The 15,651-nt window shown below is 37.3% G+C and overlaps 1 protein-coding gene across 1 annotated transcript in view; it reads right to left on the bottom strand.

Moving 5' to 3' along the window:
* Positions 1-106: 106 nt before the first annotated feature.
* Positions 107-15,651, bottom strand: part of LOC104909422 (metabotropic glutamate receptor 5) — a gene marked incomplete at its 5' end in the record, with an annotated part of 29,416 nt that continues 13,871 nt past the window's right edge. The window contains 2 exon segments of the mRNA XM_019612348.2: positions 107-300; positions 13,769-14,708. Of these exon segments, the coding sequence (XP_019467893.2) occupies positions 201-300; positions 13,769-14,708 (1,040 nt within the window).

Raw genomic sequence — 15,651 nt, 5'->3', positions numbered from 1 at the left:
TTCTTTTTCTTTTTTCCAATTAGATGAAACACAGAAATCAGCAGTGGCCACGTGTTTTATTTTAGAGTTATATCTTTTTTCTAGACATACTATATGGGATGCACAGGAATTACAGAGAGGATCTGGGCTGGCATTGTCCCAGGGCTGCTCCCCTTGTTCACAGACATATCACACTGGACCTAAGGCCACTTGCTGTTGGCTTACCTGGTCATTGTAGCTCTCCCACCATTCCCCATACTCCCTTTTGGGGTGAAACACTCTATTTCCGACTTGTGCGGGGCCAGTCTCCTGCCTTTGTACCTAATAAATCACGACAACAACAGGAGCAAACAGAAAGAAGTGATTGTGTGCTCAGCTTTCTCTGACAGCTGCTGTGCAAAGGGCCATGCACATGAAGGTTACTGTGGCAGCGGTGGGGTACAGTGCAAAGCAGCTGTGGGAGCAGTGGAGTAGTGGCGTAAAACCACAGGACTATGCTCAAGCAAACAGTGCTATGCAGGAGAGGTGCTCACCATTTATTTATATATACACATGTAGGATGAGCTAAAAAATTCTACAGAATAACACAGTAACCTCTAACGATTTTGGGAGTAAGACCAAAATGTGAAGGCCAAACAGTTTAAGCCAAACAACACTATAATTAAGGAGCAGTGAGAAACCAACTGGTGGCCATGTTCTCAATCCTAACTTCATCTCTTTCTCTGATACTCCACATCTGTAACACTTGACTTGCTCCTCAGCTTGACAAAGCAAGCGCCAACATTGTTGGCCACTTGGGTAAAATTTGGTTGGGTTCACTGTTCATGTATTGAAAGGGCCCTTTTCTTTCCATTCGCAATAAAAATGACTTGTGGGGATGTAGACATGAAGTCAAATGGAAGCAATTCCAACGCTAGAGCCCAGTGCAGTACTGTGAATGTCTTAAATACCATACCTGGAAATTGGATAAAAAATTACTTGGATGAACAGATTGTTACTTGAGGATTTAAATAACCCCTTGACAGGATACTAGGATAAGACCTGGTCAGCTCTGAACACTTACATGGGATGTGAGCTTTGCAGAGATCTTATGCTGGCTCTCTTCCCAGTGATGACTTATGCCCTAATTGTGCAAATTCCTGTGCTGTGTGTTGAAATATCTATTCAAATGCTTGAATAAAATTTGTGCAAAATGCCTGCAGCAGATCATTTCTCAAATGCTTGCTTGTGATATTCCATTCCTATCTACTCTAAGCTGCATCGTGGGTATCTACCAAAATTGTGAAGGAGAAATCTGTTAATTTTAACACTGCATGACAGACTAAATGGATTGTTTATTGCTTGTCCTTTAACCTGAGCTAGATAGAAAAATATACCTCGAAGACAACAACTCTGTAAGAGAAATAACTTGAGTGAACACAAAGGTGGATGCAGTTATAGTAGATCTTCAGAGGTAGTGCAGATTGTATAAAAAACTGAGGAAGAAGCTTAGTGAACCTGAGAGTGAATTGGAGACAGTAAAATGAGATGTGCTCATTGCAGAGGAGTCTTTTCATTTACAAATTATAGCCTTACTGAAAGAAGGAACAACTGGAGCTTTGCAGACTGGCTACCAAAGGTTTTAAGTCAATCCACAGGGCAGTATGTGCCATGTTCCCAAACAGGCATGAAGCTCACGCAGGACAAATGTGTATTAAATGGAAGTCGATTCCTAGGGCAGAGAAAAAAGCAGAAGGGCTTACAGAGTAGATAAATTCTCTGAAAAATACAAAGGAAATCAAACTGGATCATACAAATTTATTTGGGGTAGCAAGAGAGAAGGAGAAAAGAAAGAACAATGTGTGGAAATTTCACAGGAAAGAAAATGAGATAAAGTTGGTATGGAGGTGTTAGATGTCAAAGAATGTAGAGTTAAGAAAGAAAACAGTTACTTTTAGACCTGATAACCAGAAGAGGCACTTTGTACCCAAGAAACAGAAGAAGAAAAAGACTAAGAGAAGGAATTTGGAGATCCTAAATGCTCACAATAAGTTGAATTCCAAAAAGTAGCCATCAGAAGAAAAGAAAGAGGTAAAGTTTCCTTGGCAACTTTGTTCTGAAGAATGTTTGGTTAGGATGCTTGTGACACAGATAAAGAAAATGCCCCATTCCCTAGCCATCACTATACATTTCATTGTCCTGCAAGTCAGCAGAACAGATCTCAGAGAGATTGATATGAACGTCTCAAGTTTTGCCATCCACTCAAGAGCAAAATAATCATCAGACAAAGCAGGCTGCTCCTAGCCTGCCCTAGTAGTAGCCATTCATTCAGTGCTAAATATCCACGTAATCATGACAAGAATAACCAAGCTTTAATAAACCCTCCTACTGCAGAACATGCATCTAATCTGTGCAGGGTTCTTAGAGAAACCAGACTGGAAAGGCAAAGGGTTCAGCATAAAAAAGGTTTTCAGGATTCAGAATATGTTAAGGTTATGATTTACCTCAGAATGTCTTGTATTTCAAAAACGTCAAGATTCTTTTCCCTCTTTGCTGTTAAAACAGAGGATAGCTATAAATTATTTAATATGTGAAGAAAATATTAAAAACAAGCTAACAACAACAACAAAAACCAACCGACCCTTAAACTTTTGTTTTCAGTTATCATAGAAAATGTTAAGATTAAAATAATTTTGCATTTCACCCAAAGAATGGAAGAGACATAAGCAGATTTCTTTCCTTAGAATCGGTTCTGTGACTGTGTATTGGTTGGAAAAAAGAGAGAAAACTATGCATTGGACACAGTGTGACTAAAGAGCAAAGGTAATGTAAGAGCCAGTGTAACTAAATTCTGTTGCAGGCTTTGAAAAGTTCTGAGTTTATGTTTCAGGCTTTGTTTTTGTATTCATTTATTATTTTAGCATCTGTGGGTAAGGATCTGCAGGCTGTTTCATTCTTGGGCTGGGAGAAATCATGTCTGTACTGGGATTTCCCTATCCTAGCAGAAGACACCAACACAGACTGCTTAGATTTCAGGGATTATTACATCTTTTTCTTGCTGCCTTCACCTTCTATGAAAGGACTTTTCATAGACCAAAATTAATGGATTCTATCGAGGAATAAGGACAGAATCAGTTTTAATGACACCAATAATAATCCATTGCAATACTTTAGACATCAGTTTTACATCTCTTCATTTGTAAATCCTTGCTTTTCATTTCCCCTCCACCGAAGTTGTGGGCTCCTCTACAAACAAGTGCTGATACTCTTCAGATATGGAACTTTTTAGACTATGTCTTCACTGTAGAGCGTGGTGCTGGCATCCTGGTGATTCTGAAGTGACATTAGGCTGAAACCCAGATGTGGTCACATCAACTCTACACCTGATCTCCTCTTATATACTTTGAAAGGGTCTTGGAAAGGATCCATTTCATAAGGTAGTACATAAGCTAACTAGAGGACGCTGGTGGACCAGATCTGAAAGAAGTGTCATACCTTAAATTTCTGCATAGTTTGGTCAAAGACTTAACCAAATCATTGGAAAAGTAGTCTATTCTCTGTAGAATGTTAGTGGTAGTAAAATATCTACATTACACTGATTGACAAAGATTACCCAAAAGACAAGCGGTTCCAATAGCAAAAAGTAGGTTTTCAGATAACATGTTCTCTGAAAATAAATCCCAGCAATTAGAAACTGGCTTTTACTCTTAGGCATATTTTTTTTTTTTTCTCTCTTCTTCGTTTTCTTTTTTTTTTTCCAATAAAAACTAAGAAGTTAAACTAAATAAAATATGTCTTAGGATATCTTTGTTTTTTGAATACAATGCCAAGCAAGTTTGTTGTGTAAGAGATGGAGATGTGTCATCATTTTAGTACTTCAAATGACCTCACACTGATATGCAGAAATTTAATTATTTATTGAGTACCAAATGTTACTTGGTACTCTTCAGATCTGAAAGAAGTAGCTTTGATGAAAGCTTTTTCTACTGCAAGGTAGGAGTAGTATCTTCACAAAACTGTGCCTTGGTACCTTGCAGGAAAGGTGAAGATGACAGAAAGAGAGGAGAGGAGAGGAGAGGAGAGGAGAGGAGAGGAGAGGGGATTCAGAAAACTTTGTAGTACACTGATGAAATATCATCTCTTTACTCTCCATTGCTTTTACTCAATGTGCTTATCTTGGAACTTATCTTTTCAGTGTGCTTATGTTTGGAACTTGTACACTTGTAATACTCAGACTGCTGAGTGTTTCAAAGCTGACCACCTTTCCGGGCTGTTATGTCAGATTTTATGTGCAAGTAGTATTTTTCACCAGCACAATTACTTGGTCTTGATATTAAGAAATGATGAATATCTTGCATTTCATAGGAGCAGAATTGGGGCTGACCTTTAGATTAAATAAAGCAATACATGTATGAAGATTTCTGCATAAATGGATAAAGAATGGACTATGAGGAATATTTAGCATTGTTACTGCAAAGAGTGTTTTGAACTGCAAATATATTGTGTTTTGAAAATCAGTTAGGTATACAAGGCTGGTCATTCTATTTTGATATAGCATTCCATTGCCCTGAATACTTTTAAAGAGGTCTCAGCTAGTTATGGATATTTTTCCATTTATATAATTGTTAAATTATATATCATTAAGTACGGAAATTTAAAATTGTTTGTTTTTAAAAAATCAGCATATAAACATTTTTTCTTAATTGCAAAATTCCATCAAACAAATCCATTTAAAGCCAAATGCATAATTTCTGCAATCTATTTTTTTAATTATTTTTCTTCTCTTTAAGATTTTTTTAACAATTAATTTTAATTGAACAATCATATGTAACTGCAACTGGTGGGTTAAAATTACCTTTTTGATGGCATGATATACAAAGCATTATACTGTATCAAGGAAAGAAGAGTAGACCCATAGCACAATATTGCCAGTATGTTCATCTACCTAATTCCAAAAGGGGATGTTGTCGGACAAAGACTGCTGTAAGATTTTTGTACATTAGCATCTTATTTACATGAAATGTGGTTCAGCCTGGCTTATCCACTATTTTGAATTTCTGTTCTTTCTTTTTCAGGTTTATGCAACTACAGATGCCGTGGGAAGGTCTCACTATTTTATTCATTACTTCATTCATTATACTGAATAGGGAAGTTACACTTCATTTGCTCTGAAGCATTGTAAATGTTAGAAATTTCTTTAGGTTTGTAAAATGGATGGATGGGGCTGTGTCTTGACTTGGATTTTATTTCGATGTGACATTTTTCAAATTTGTTAACTTATAAGAAAGAGGTTTCTCAAACTGTCTCTTTTCTGCTACCTCATTATTGTGGACTGTAAAATGATTTAATTTTTTGGCAATGTACAATTGTGTTCTAAGTCCTAAACTGTCAGCACTTTGTATAATTACTGCATCATATAATGCTATGACCAAAACTATAGCAAAGTGAAAGCATTGTTGGTTTTATATATTTTAGCAGATCCCTGGCTATATATAATTCATACAGGCATTTACATAGGAGTCAGCAAGCTCATGTCTTGTCTAGGCCTTGTAAGGAGACTAGATATCTTAGTCTTCTTGTCATAGAATCATAGAATAGCTTGGGTTGGAACGGATCTCAAGGATCATCAAGCTCCAACCCCTCCGCCGCAGGCAGGGCTGCCAACCTGCACATTTAATACTAGAATTTTCATAATAAATATAATGCCAGTTCATATCAAATTATGCTCTGGAAAGAAGTTGGTTTGGCAGAAAAATCTCTGCTCTGACCAGATGGTAGTCTGCAACAGGATTTACATCCTGTTGTGTATAGACAACAGAACACATGTGTATATGCATACAAAATGGACATAAGAAAAATTGAATGGAATGGCTTGTCTGGACACTCTTTAGTGTGATGGGTAAGGGAAATCTGATACAGTGTGTGGTGTCATTTTTTTGTCACAACAATTTCAGGAGACACAGGTTGGAAGATGAAAATCAAGGTGAGAAAGATAGACACTACTGTTAAAAACAGTAAAATCTACCACCAAACTGCTGACCCCATCATTACTGTTCCTTCCTTTCCTTTTTTTTTTTTTTTTTAATTACACTAACAAGGTTGCATTTTTCCATCTAGAGCATATTTGGGCAAGAGTAGACAGGGAACTATTTACAATGTAAATTTGTTTGAACAGTTCAGCTATAGGATTTGATTCAAAATGATGGAGACACTGTCTTACTTATACAAATAAATCAAAAAATTAAGCTTGAATACATAAGCTCAGTCAATGCAGCCAAACAATTTATATCAATCAATCATTATTTTAATTAAATTTGAGGGGAAAAATTCAAAACAACAACACTAACACTGCACACATATTAAAATTCATTGTGATCAGGGCAGTCAGGAATATAAATTCATTGTACAGAGGGAATATTTTAGCAACAATTCATCAAAATCTTTCATACCTAATAACTTTCACTAAGTTACATTAAATATTCTTCAGTCATTTCACAATATTTGAAGTTTAATTAATCACAGCATCAAGCTTGTCTGAAAAAACACCAGGAGCAGTTTATCTAGAGATAAATGAAGGACTTAAACAATTCAGCAATCTCACAATCTACGTTTTGTAGCATATTAGGTTTAGATAGCTGAGAATGTTTCCCTTGGGAACTGGTTAGTTAATAAATGTAGACTAATCAATCAAAAGGATAATGACTTCCTCTGAAGAATCAAAGACTTTGTCCTGCATGCATCAAAATTCTTTTTTAGCAAGGCCATGAAGCAAACAACTTATATCATCACTTTGCTTACATTTTTGATTAAGAAAAATTCTCTTCGAGCCAGACATTCAGCTCATCTCAATTGTTACCTTCTCTAGTGGCATTGTATCATGTAAGAGATTTACTCCTCCACTTTTTTTTCCTGCAATTTTATAGTACAAATTCATCCAAACACTTCTGAGCAATTTGTAGTTCATGGTCACATTGAAACAACATGTGTAGGAGTTAATTTTTAACAATGGTGGGATTTTTTTGGTACATGATAATCTCTCAGTGACTTCTTTTGCCTTATGGTAATCTTTACTTCCCTCTTTGTGTAGCACTTTTACTTTCCACCTTTCAATGGGATTTATGAGGCTGAGCAATGGCTAAATGCTGGTCACTGTTAAAGTTCAGAGATGGCGCACACCATATCTATAATGCAACTTCTTAAGCATGAGTTCTCCTAAATCATACTGTTTACTAATCCCCTGTTTAGATGCACCCCACTCCCTGAAGAGCTAATATAAATAATTAAGTTGTGAAGAAATGATTTGCCTGTTCTATAAAACTTCAGGATTTCAAATAACATCATTGCCTCTCTCCACTTCAAAAAATTTTGTTTGTTTGTTTGTTTGTTTCAGTAAGATAAAATGAGAACTGTAAAAGATTTTTTACTGTAAAGTTAGTACAAAAATTTGATGGATGTTACACTTATAAGACAAAAGAGACCCAGGATGGTCATTGTCTGAAATAGATAATCACTGTTCCTTCCACCAGGCTGGAAAATAACTTTCTGCCTTTTCTGATCAGTTGTTTTATACAAGCCAGAATGGCTCCACCGGGCTTGAAGAGGAAAGCAATCCATCCTGGCCTAACTGACGGACTGTTAATACAGCTTGTTATGAGCAGTAGTATACCTGTCATGAATTCAGCATCATGAGGTTATCACCTCTGTTATACTCTAAAGTTCCAGAGTTAACCAGTGCAACCACTTGCATTGCTTGCACTAAGAGCTATCCAGCAATTTGTCTGTGAATACTGTTGAACATGAACCCATAACCCCTGCCCTGCTGAAGCACAGTAAGTAAAAAGTTTCTCATATGAGTTTGGAGGAAAACTGTGGCATTCTTTCTATCGTTATTCAAAATGTGTAGAAGAAATGGCTCGTGCTGCATATAGATGAAGACAAAATTGGCACTTGTACAGTAAGAAATGTGTCCTCATAGAATATGCAGTGGCAGGAACTCACAATCAGTATCTTTCTCAATGACAGCATACTTAAATGCCAGCCAGCTCCAGCTTTCAGCAGACTCCCCCCATCTTTCTTCTACACCACTGTCACTGGCTGGTAGGCCTCCTGGTACAACCCTGTCTTCTTTACAGCATTATTTGCTCCATGTCAAATAACCACTTTATTTCATTTCTCAGAATGCTTATCTTCTTGAGGTATAATCTTGCATATTTATGCCAGAATTCCTTTGCATGTATGCATACACATATTATAAAAGCATTTCATTACAACTTGATGTCCACAACTTCAGTCTATCTATTTATGGGTTGATAGTTGGACTAGATGATCTTAGTGGTCATTTCTAACCTCAGTGATTTTATGATTCTTAGACTTACGGATATGTCCCTCAACCAGTCAGCAATTGATTCCTGGGCCATGGAAACTGAATGGACTGTATCTTTGAACTCCTTTGCTCCAAAGGACACCAATATAGGGCACATATATAGAGCATATATAGAGAGCTGAAGTTTATTCCTAGACATTTGGCCGGAAACTCACTGTTTTCTCAGGGTTTTCCTCATTATTAGATGTAACAGTTGGATCTTTCAGATGTTTCTGTAACAGCTAAGATCACTTCTCAAGTTAGTTCAAGCCTGAAATTTTTGGTTCTTAATTTTTACTTCTATTTGAGAAATTTCAATTCAGGCTTTGGAAAAAAAGTCACTTCAAGATTTTGATGCTGAGATAAAATATATTGGTGTATGATATAGTATTTTAACTGCAATATTTTTTAACCATGAATGGTAGTTTCTAGGTTAATTCAAGGATATTTGTCATATTTTTGGATCAAAATATATCCTGTTTGAATTGTAACAAAACAGACATAGCAACCGTAAGAGGTAAAAAAAAAAATAAAAAAAAGAGAGAGAAGAGGTAAGGAGGAAAAAAACAGTCACTCCTTGCAGAAAACAAATTGCACAGCATGATTGTAAACACATGTTTCCAGAATGCTTCATTATGGCACAGTTTGGACATTCTGATGTAAATACCTATTATAACAACTTGTGGTCTAAGGCTGAACCCAGTTCAGTGGAAAAGTCTGCCTTACTCATCACTTTTTCCCCATGGGAGACTGGAAACTCACAGGTACAACTGTCAACTGGCAATTAAAAAAATCCAACAGCTCCTTAATTTCTTTCTTTGGCCCCTCAGTCTCACTGCAAACATAAATAAATGGAGACACATACAAACTGCAGCTCGGAGTCAGGTTGTATATCAGCAAAAGGCTCTTCATCAGAGGGCAGTGGGCATGAAACAGACTCATCAGGGCAGTGGACACAGCCCCAAGCTGCTGGTGTTCAAGGATTATCTGGACAACACTCCCAGACATATGGTCCTGTGTGGAGCCAGGAGTTGGACTTGATCTCTATGGGTTCCTTCTAACTCAGAATACTTTATGATTCTACGATAATTTTCAAGCAGAGAACCATTCTCAGGTTCAAAGTGGTGTTTTCTCTTCTTCCAGAGGTTCTCACTGCTTGAACAGCTCTGCTCCCTGCATTCAGGTCAAGGCTTGATCTACAGAAGAATATCAGGTTTCTATTGGCTTTCACTTGTGTTACAGGAGAGAGCAGTTCAGAATTTGATGCTCAAATGACAGAGAAGCCCCTTAAGGTGGGTTGGAGACCCACGACAAGAGGCAGCCAAGGGCAGGGAACACTGTCATTCATACCCAGCAGTGGGAAAACTGGAGACCACGAGCATGGACTGCATGCACTATGAAGACTTTGGAGGAAGCTAAAGAGTAGGGCAAAGAATACTGGTAAGATTTGAAAGACTATTACACAGGCATGGGAGAGACAGAGTGTTTGGGGGTTTTAATTAATAATAAAAGGCAAACTTGCCTTTTTGCAGGTTGAGGGAGATGCATGTGTTTAAAGGGAAGTTATAATGAAAATGAAAATGAAATGTCCCTGGCTTGAATCATTTAAAGATATGTTCCAAAAGAGATAACCACCTACAGTGGTTAAATTATTGTGTGTCATTTAGGAGTAAGGTATTGGAAATGTAAAAGAAGCATTGAAATATCTTCTCTATCCCAGACCAAAACAGCAAAACAGATCTTTTAGTGTGCAGCTGTGGCTAGAAATAGCACAGTATCTACTCTCATATCAGAAATGCACCATCTTTATCTTATGGAGTAGTTGGAGAATAAGAAGAGGACAAACAAAGCCCATATTTCAGACTTTTCCAAAAGAGTTCTGCTTCATATATGATAACAATCCCTGTGACCTTAAGGTAAAATAGAGTTTTGCTCAAATTATTTATGGCCTTCCTAGTCCCTGTGAAATTAACAGGTAAAACAGCCAAAAACAGAATGTCCAGATGCCTCCCTACAGAGGTCTTGTGACTTTCATAGAATCGTACAATTACAGAATGGCTTTTGCTGCAATGGAACCCAAATTCACCCAGTTCCAATCCCATGCTGTGGGCTAGTTGCCATCCAGCAGCTCAGGCTGCCCAGGGCTCCATCCAATCTGGCCTTGAGCACCTCCAGGGATGAGGCATTCAAAACCTATCTGGACTACCTGTTCCAGTACCTCACCACCCTCTCGGTGGAAAATATCCCCCTGCCGTCAGATTTAAATCTCATCTCTAAATTTTAAAACTCTACCCCCTTGTCCAATCATTACCTACCCTTTCACTACAGCTATGTGGTGTTCAGCATGCTTCTTTGTGGTGCCACTTCTGTTGATGTCCAGTTTGAAACAATGCCTTACTTTGAAACAATGGTAGAATATATTTTGTAGGCTAGAGCTGATTCACAATAACCTACATGAAATGTTTTTTATTTCATTGGGTGATGAATAGCTTTACTCTGCCCAGTAATATATTCTGGTGAAAATACATTCCAATACATTCCAACACTCAGCCACAGCTTGTCTGAGCTTTTTTTCTTATTTTTTATTTTATCGAAGAGCACCCCATGCAAAAAGTCATTTAGGACTGTAACAGATGTATTTCTTTATTTAGGCAAAAACAGTGTTGTTATCTGTCATCTTGCAGCTGATGTGAAAGCTCTGACTGGAGCCTTGGTATTATCTGTTTGACAATGATTTGATGCAATACTACACTGTTATAAATTAGTGTCAAGAACAAAAAAGCTAATGATAGGGGCTCCTCTCTACACTGTTGATTTAAATAACATCTTTCTTTAAAACTCAACAGTGACTCACTCACTCTTAAATAAAACCCCACTGTGCTATTTAAATAATACCATGTAGCTCTACTGCATATTTCCTTTGATTCTGAGTACTTCAGTGTTTACTTGAAAAACCTATCAAAACAAGATTGTGAACATCGTACTGAATAATATCATGAAACATATTACTTTGTGCCAGTTTTTTTTTTAATATTCTTTTAATATTCTACTTTCTCATGCTCTACAGTGAGCAGAAGTGAGGCTGAAAGTGGTTTTCTGTTTGTTTTTTTTTTTCTTGGAGATGATATAAGATAGAGGTGAATTCCTGAGCAGCATTTTAAGTTTATTCAGTACATTCTAGGACTCTGTTTCATTTTCTTTCATGCAACTAAAGAGACATTGATTAGAGAATTTCTCGTAATTGATGGAATCAGTTTGATACTGGATTCCCAAATCCTTCAGGCACATACTGGCTAAGCACTGTTAAGTTCATTGGCACCATCACAGTTTAACTAGCTTAGGCATTTTGCTGCAGTTTTAAGTGTTGATGAGTAATGCTGGCAGCATGAAAGCTTTTCTCCAAGTGTCAGATAAAATGCTCTAGTTTTTTATGTCCAGGTAAATATGCCAGTATATCAGCTTTGTGCTGCTTTCTTAATTCTTACACAAATGCATCTGATGCTCTCAATGCTATTTTCAATACTACTGAGAAAGAAGTCACTATCAATAATCTATATGTTTTACTAATATATCTCTACTGCAGGTGTATTCTACACATAGAGACATAAAGAAATAGAATCAGATCCTCAAAAAGAAGAAAATACATCTTGTCTTTAAGACACTCCATACTCTTCAGAATAAAAAAAATATTTTAGAGCAATGTTTTTTTTTTAAAACTGAGCCATAACACGCGACAAACAAATCCTTCCCAAGTCCAAGATCCTCCCATTATCTGTAATTTCTTCTTGCCAGGAAAAATGTTGTGACATGGCAAGTGACTTCTGAAACCAAAATGAGGGCAGATAAGAATGATCTAAAAGAAGAAGAATGTTATCCTATTGAGGACACTATGAAGAATGCCTCTTTTACCAGTCCAGAAGTGGTTGCAAGTCTCCTAGCTTTAACATCTCAGGTCACACAAACATACAGAGTTTATAGAGAGGTACATTTCAGGTAATCATCACATACGCTGATACAGGATTTATTATTTTGAAATATGATCTTACTCTTCACCTGAAAATGAACTGAAAGATAATGCTGTTTACAGATATAAGATATCTTGTAAAAACCCATCAATTTATGTATCAATTAAAAATCACTGAAAGAGAATCATGAAAAATAAACTGGCAGAAACAAATAATCATTTTGACATAACCTGTCTTCCGGGTAATAATACCAAAATTCTCCCTTGAATCAAAACTTTGGATCAGAGAGAAATTGAACTACAAATTGCCCTTGTTCCATGCAAACTTTAGTGTGAACAATGACATGTCAAGAAATATTCATATTATCAATCATGAAATCCATATGTTTCAGTGAGGAGGGAAATACAGCTACCTGTCACTTCTGGGCGAGGCATGCAGAGCTGAGGAATGATAAGACTTCTTTTCTGCACTTTTTCTGCATTCATACAAGCAGAATCCCGTGTTTATGCTAATAATTAAATAACCCAAAATGACCTTCATCAACCCCATATCAAAAGTGTAAGAGATCAAAAGTTGTAAATGAACCACTGGCTTGGATGCACTCCTGCACTGTCTGTCTATGAGTCGGGGCTGTATTTCCACTTTAGAGTTTTCCTTTCCTCTTGGTGTTCACCGACTGTAATTTTTATATAACGAACATACAAGCTGTCATCACGATCACTGAATTCAGGTATTTTTGTGGGAAGAAACAAAGAAATAGCTCACAAGGAGGTATCTGGTTGATGGCAGGAAGAGTAAGTACCAAACGTGGGGCCTGTGAGCAAATGACTTTGATGGAGTTAGGAAGGTGAATATAGAAAAAGATATCAAGACAAGAAAAGAAGAGAAGGTAGGTAAGGATAAGGAGAAAGAAGGCAGGGAGAGATAACAGAAGAAAGGAAAATCAGGTAATAGAAGAGAAAAGGCATTACAGAAGAATCAAAAGACAAATCCACAGATGCCTGAGTGGCCACTCATGATGCCACATGTGTTGGCTACTCCACCTTGATTTTGTAGCATTAGCAGCCACTCAGTTTTCTTCCTGCTGTGACTAGAGAAAAAATACAGTGACTGTGCAATTCATTCAAGTGAAAGAGCTTGCAAATGAGTGCATTAAGGACAAGGCAATTAGTAATATTTCTTGTTCTTTTTTTCTCCCTACTAAGATCTTACTTCCCTTCCTGCAAGAAGTGGACAGCTGACACAGCCAATGCTTCCATCTCTGTGATTGTTTGTCCATTGCTCTGTGTCCTGCTTTTGCACAACGTTTTGACTAAATCAGACCTGCAGCTGTTGTAGATGTGGGAAAGAGGACTTTTCCTCTCCCAGTGGAGGGGCAAAGGGAATTAATATATCTCCCTCCGTCCTTTCATTATTAGCAATATCACTGAACCCTTGGAAAAACATAATAACTTCCCCACACTCACACATTAGCAGACTTTACCTAAGCGTTTCACCAGATGATCCCCTTCTTTTCCACAGGTTCACCAGGCTGCTTGAACGGCTTGCAGCCGAAGATGACTTTCCGTCCCCTACGTGCATGCGGACCACAGTTGACGTGGTGAATGCGCTGCGTACATTCCTTTCAGGTTTAGCAAGGATGATGTAGACCTTGGGCACAAACATACAACCAAGGGCCACCGTGGCACTCAGACTCACTGAGAAACACATGGTGATTATCTTGTAGTTGCTTCCAAAATATATTGGCACAAAAGCCAGCCAAATGATGCAGGTGGTATACATTGTAAAGGCAATATACTTCGCTTCATTGAAATTAGCTGGGACATTTCTTGTCTTAAATGCATAAAAGGTGCAACTCAAAATTAATAATCCATTGTATCCAAGGGGGGTTACAACACCCAAGTTGGTGGTGTTACAAATCAAGTAGACCTCTCGGATGCTTGGGTAATCATGCATTATATCAGGTGGCTCCATTATAAAGAGGGCAACAATTATGCCTAATTGTATACATATCAAGATAAATGCAATAACAAGTTGGGCACAGGCACTCATGAATCTAGGTTTCTTTGTACAAATTTTCTTCTTGCTGCCAGCCAGGATTCTTGCAATGCGGTTGGTTTTAGTTACTAAAGCAGAATAACTCATAGCTGGGGAGAGACCGATGCCAATTCGTTGAAGATAGCAGTAAATCTGTTGAGGTTTTGCGATGAGACAGAAAGTGCACAAGTAACCCAAGCAGATGCCAGCTAGAATGATGTAGCAAAGTTCTCGGCTGGAAGATTTGACCACTGGAGTGTCACGATACATTATGAATATAGCCGTAACAAACAAGGTTGCCAGCAGACCCAGGCACGCAAAAACAACTGCTGCAATTGGTTCAGGATCACCCCATCTGAGATACTGGACTGGGATGAGGTCACAACCTACAGGGAACAACAACAAAAAAAGTAATTTGAAGTATGTAGGAGTTAGATTATTTAATGGTAATGTTATAGATTGCCCTGATTTTTCTCTTATTTTTCTTTCATAAAGTTGCTGTTACCATCAGTGTAGGCTAGTATTATGTTGATATAATGGCATACTAAATATTTTTCAGTGACAGCTTATTTCAGTAACACACTTTATCTGTTTGGAGTCTAAAAATCTAACACTATGACTGAAAAAATGTTCAAACACATTAAGAAGTCACCTCGCATCACAGTGGAATTTACCCTTAATTATTATTATTATTTTTAGCTTAGTAATTTAAGGACAAATTTCATAATCAAGTTGCATTGCCTTGATGTGAAATGCTCAAAAGTTGTCTGTACAGCATATGTCCTTTAAGGAGCAGGCATCAATGATATACAAACATACACTAATTATGAATTATATTGGTACTTATTTAATGACTATGCAGATAGTCTAGCCATCAAGAAAAAGAGTACTTCTTTCTCATACAGAATAATTTTTTTCCAGCAAGACTTTTCTGGGGTTAATGATGCAGATGATAGGTACTTTGGGATGTCCCACAGTACTCATTTCCTTACCCGTCATTCATGCTTTTAAGATGTTTGAGGAATTAATCCCTCATCTATTTCACAAAATCAAACTGATAACAATAAATTAGAGTCAAAGCTGAATTAAAAATGTGCAGCCCCTTCTAAGGATATTAGTTTTTCAGTTTATGTATGGGTTTAATAAGTCATTCTTTGTACCTGTCTGTCAGTGGTTTATGGGCTGATTCCGCAGGCTAGCAGGGCAAAGGGACCCAGGGACCCACACCCGGGGAAGGGAAAAAGGGAAAAGGAAAAAAGGAAAGAGAGAGGGGCCTGAAAACAAAAAGCAGCAATGATTTGAAAATAAACAAACTAATTTACTAAATAA

This window comes from Meleagris gallopavo, chromosome 1, assembly GCF_000146605.3.
Source record: "Meleagris gallopavo isolate NT-WF06-2002-E0010 breed Aviagen turkey brand Nicholas breeding stock chromosome 1, Turkey_5.1, whole genome shotgun sequence".
Classification (NCBI taxonomy): domain Eukaryota; kingdom Metazoa; phylum Chordata; class Aves; order Galliformes; family Phasianidae; genus Meleagris; species Meleagris gallopavo.
This window is presented reverse-complemented; position numbering and strand designations above follow the sequence as displayed.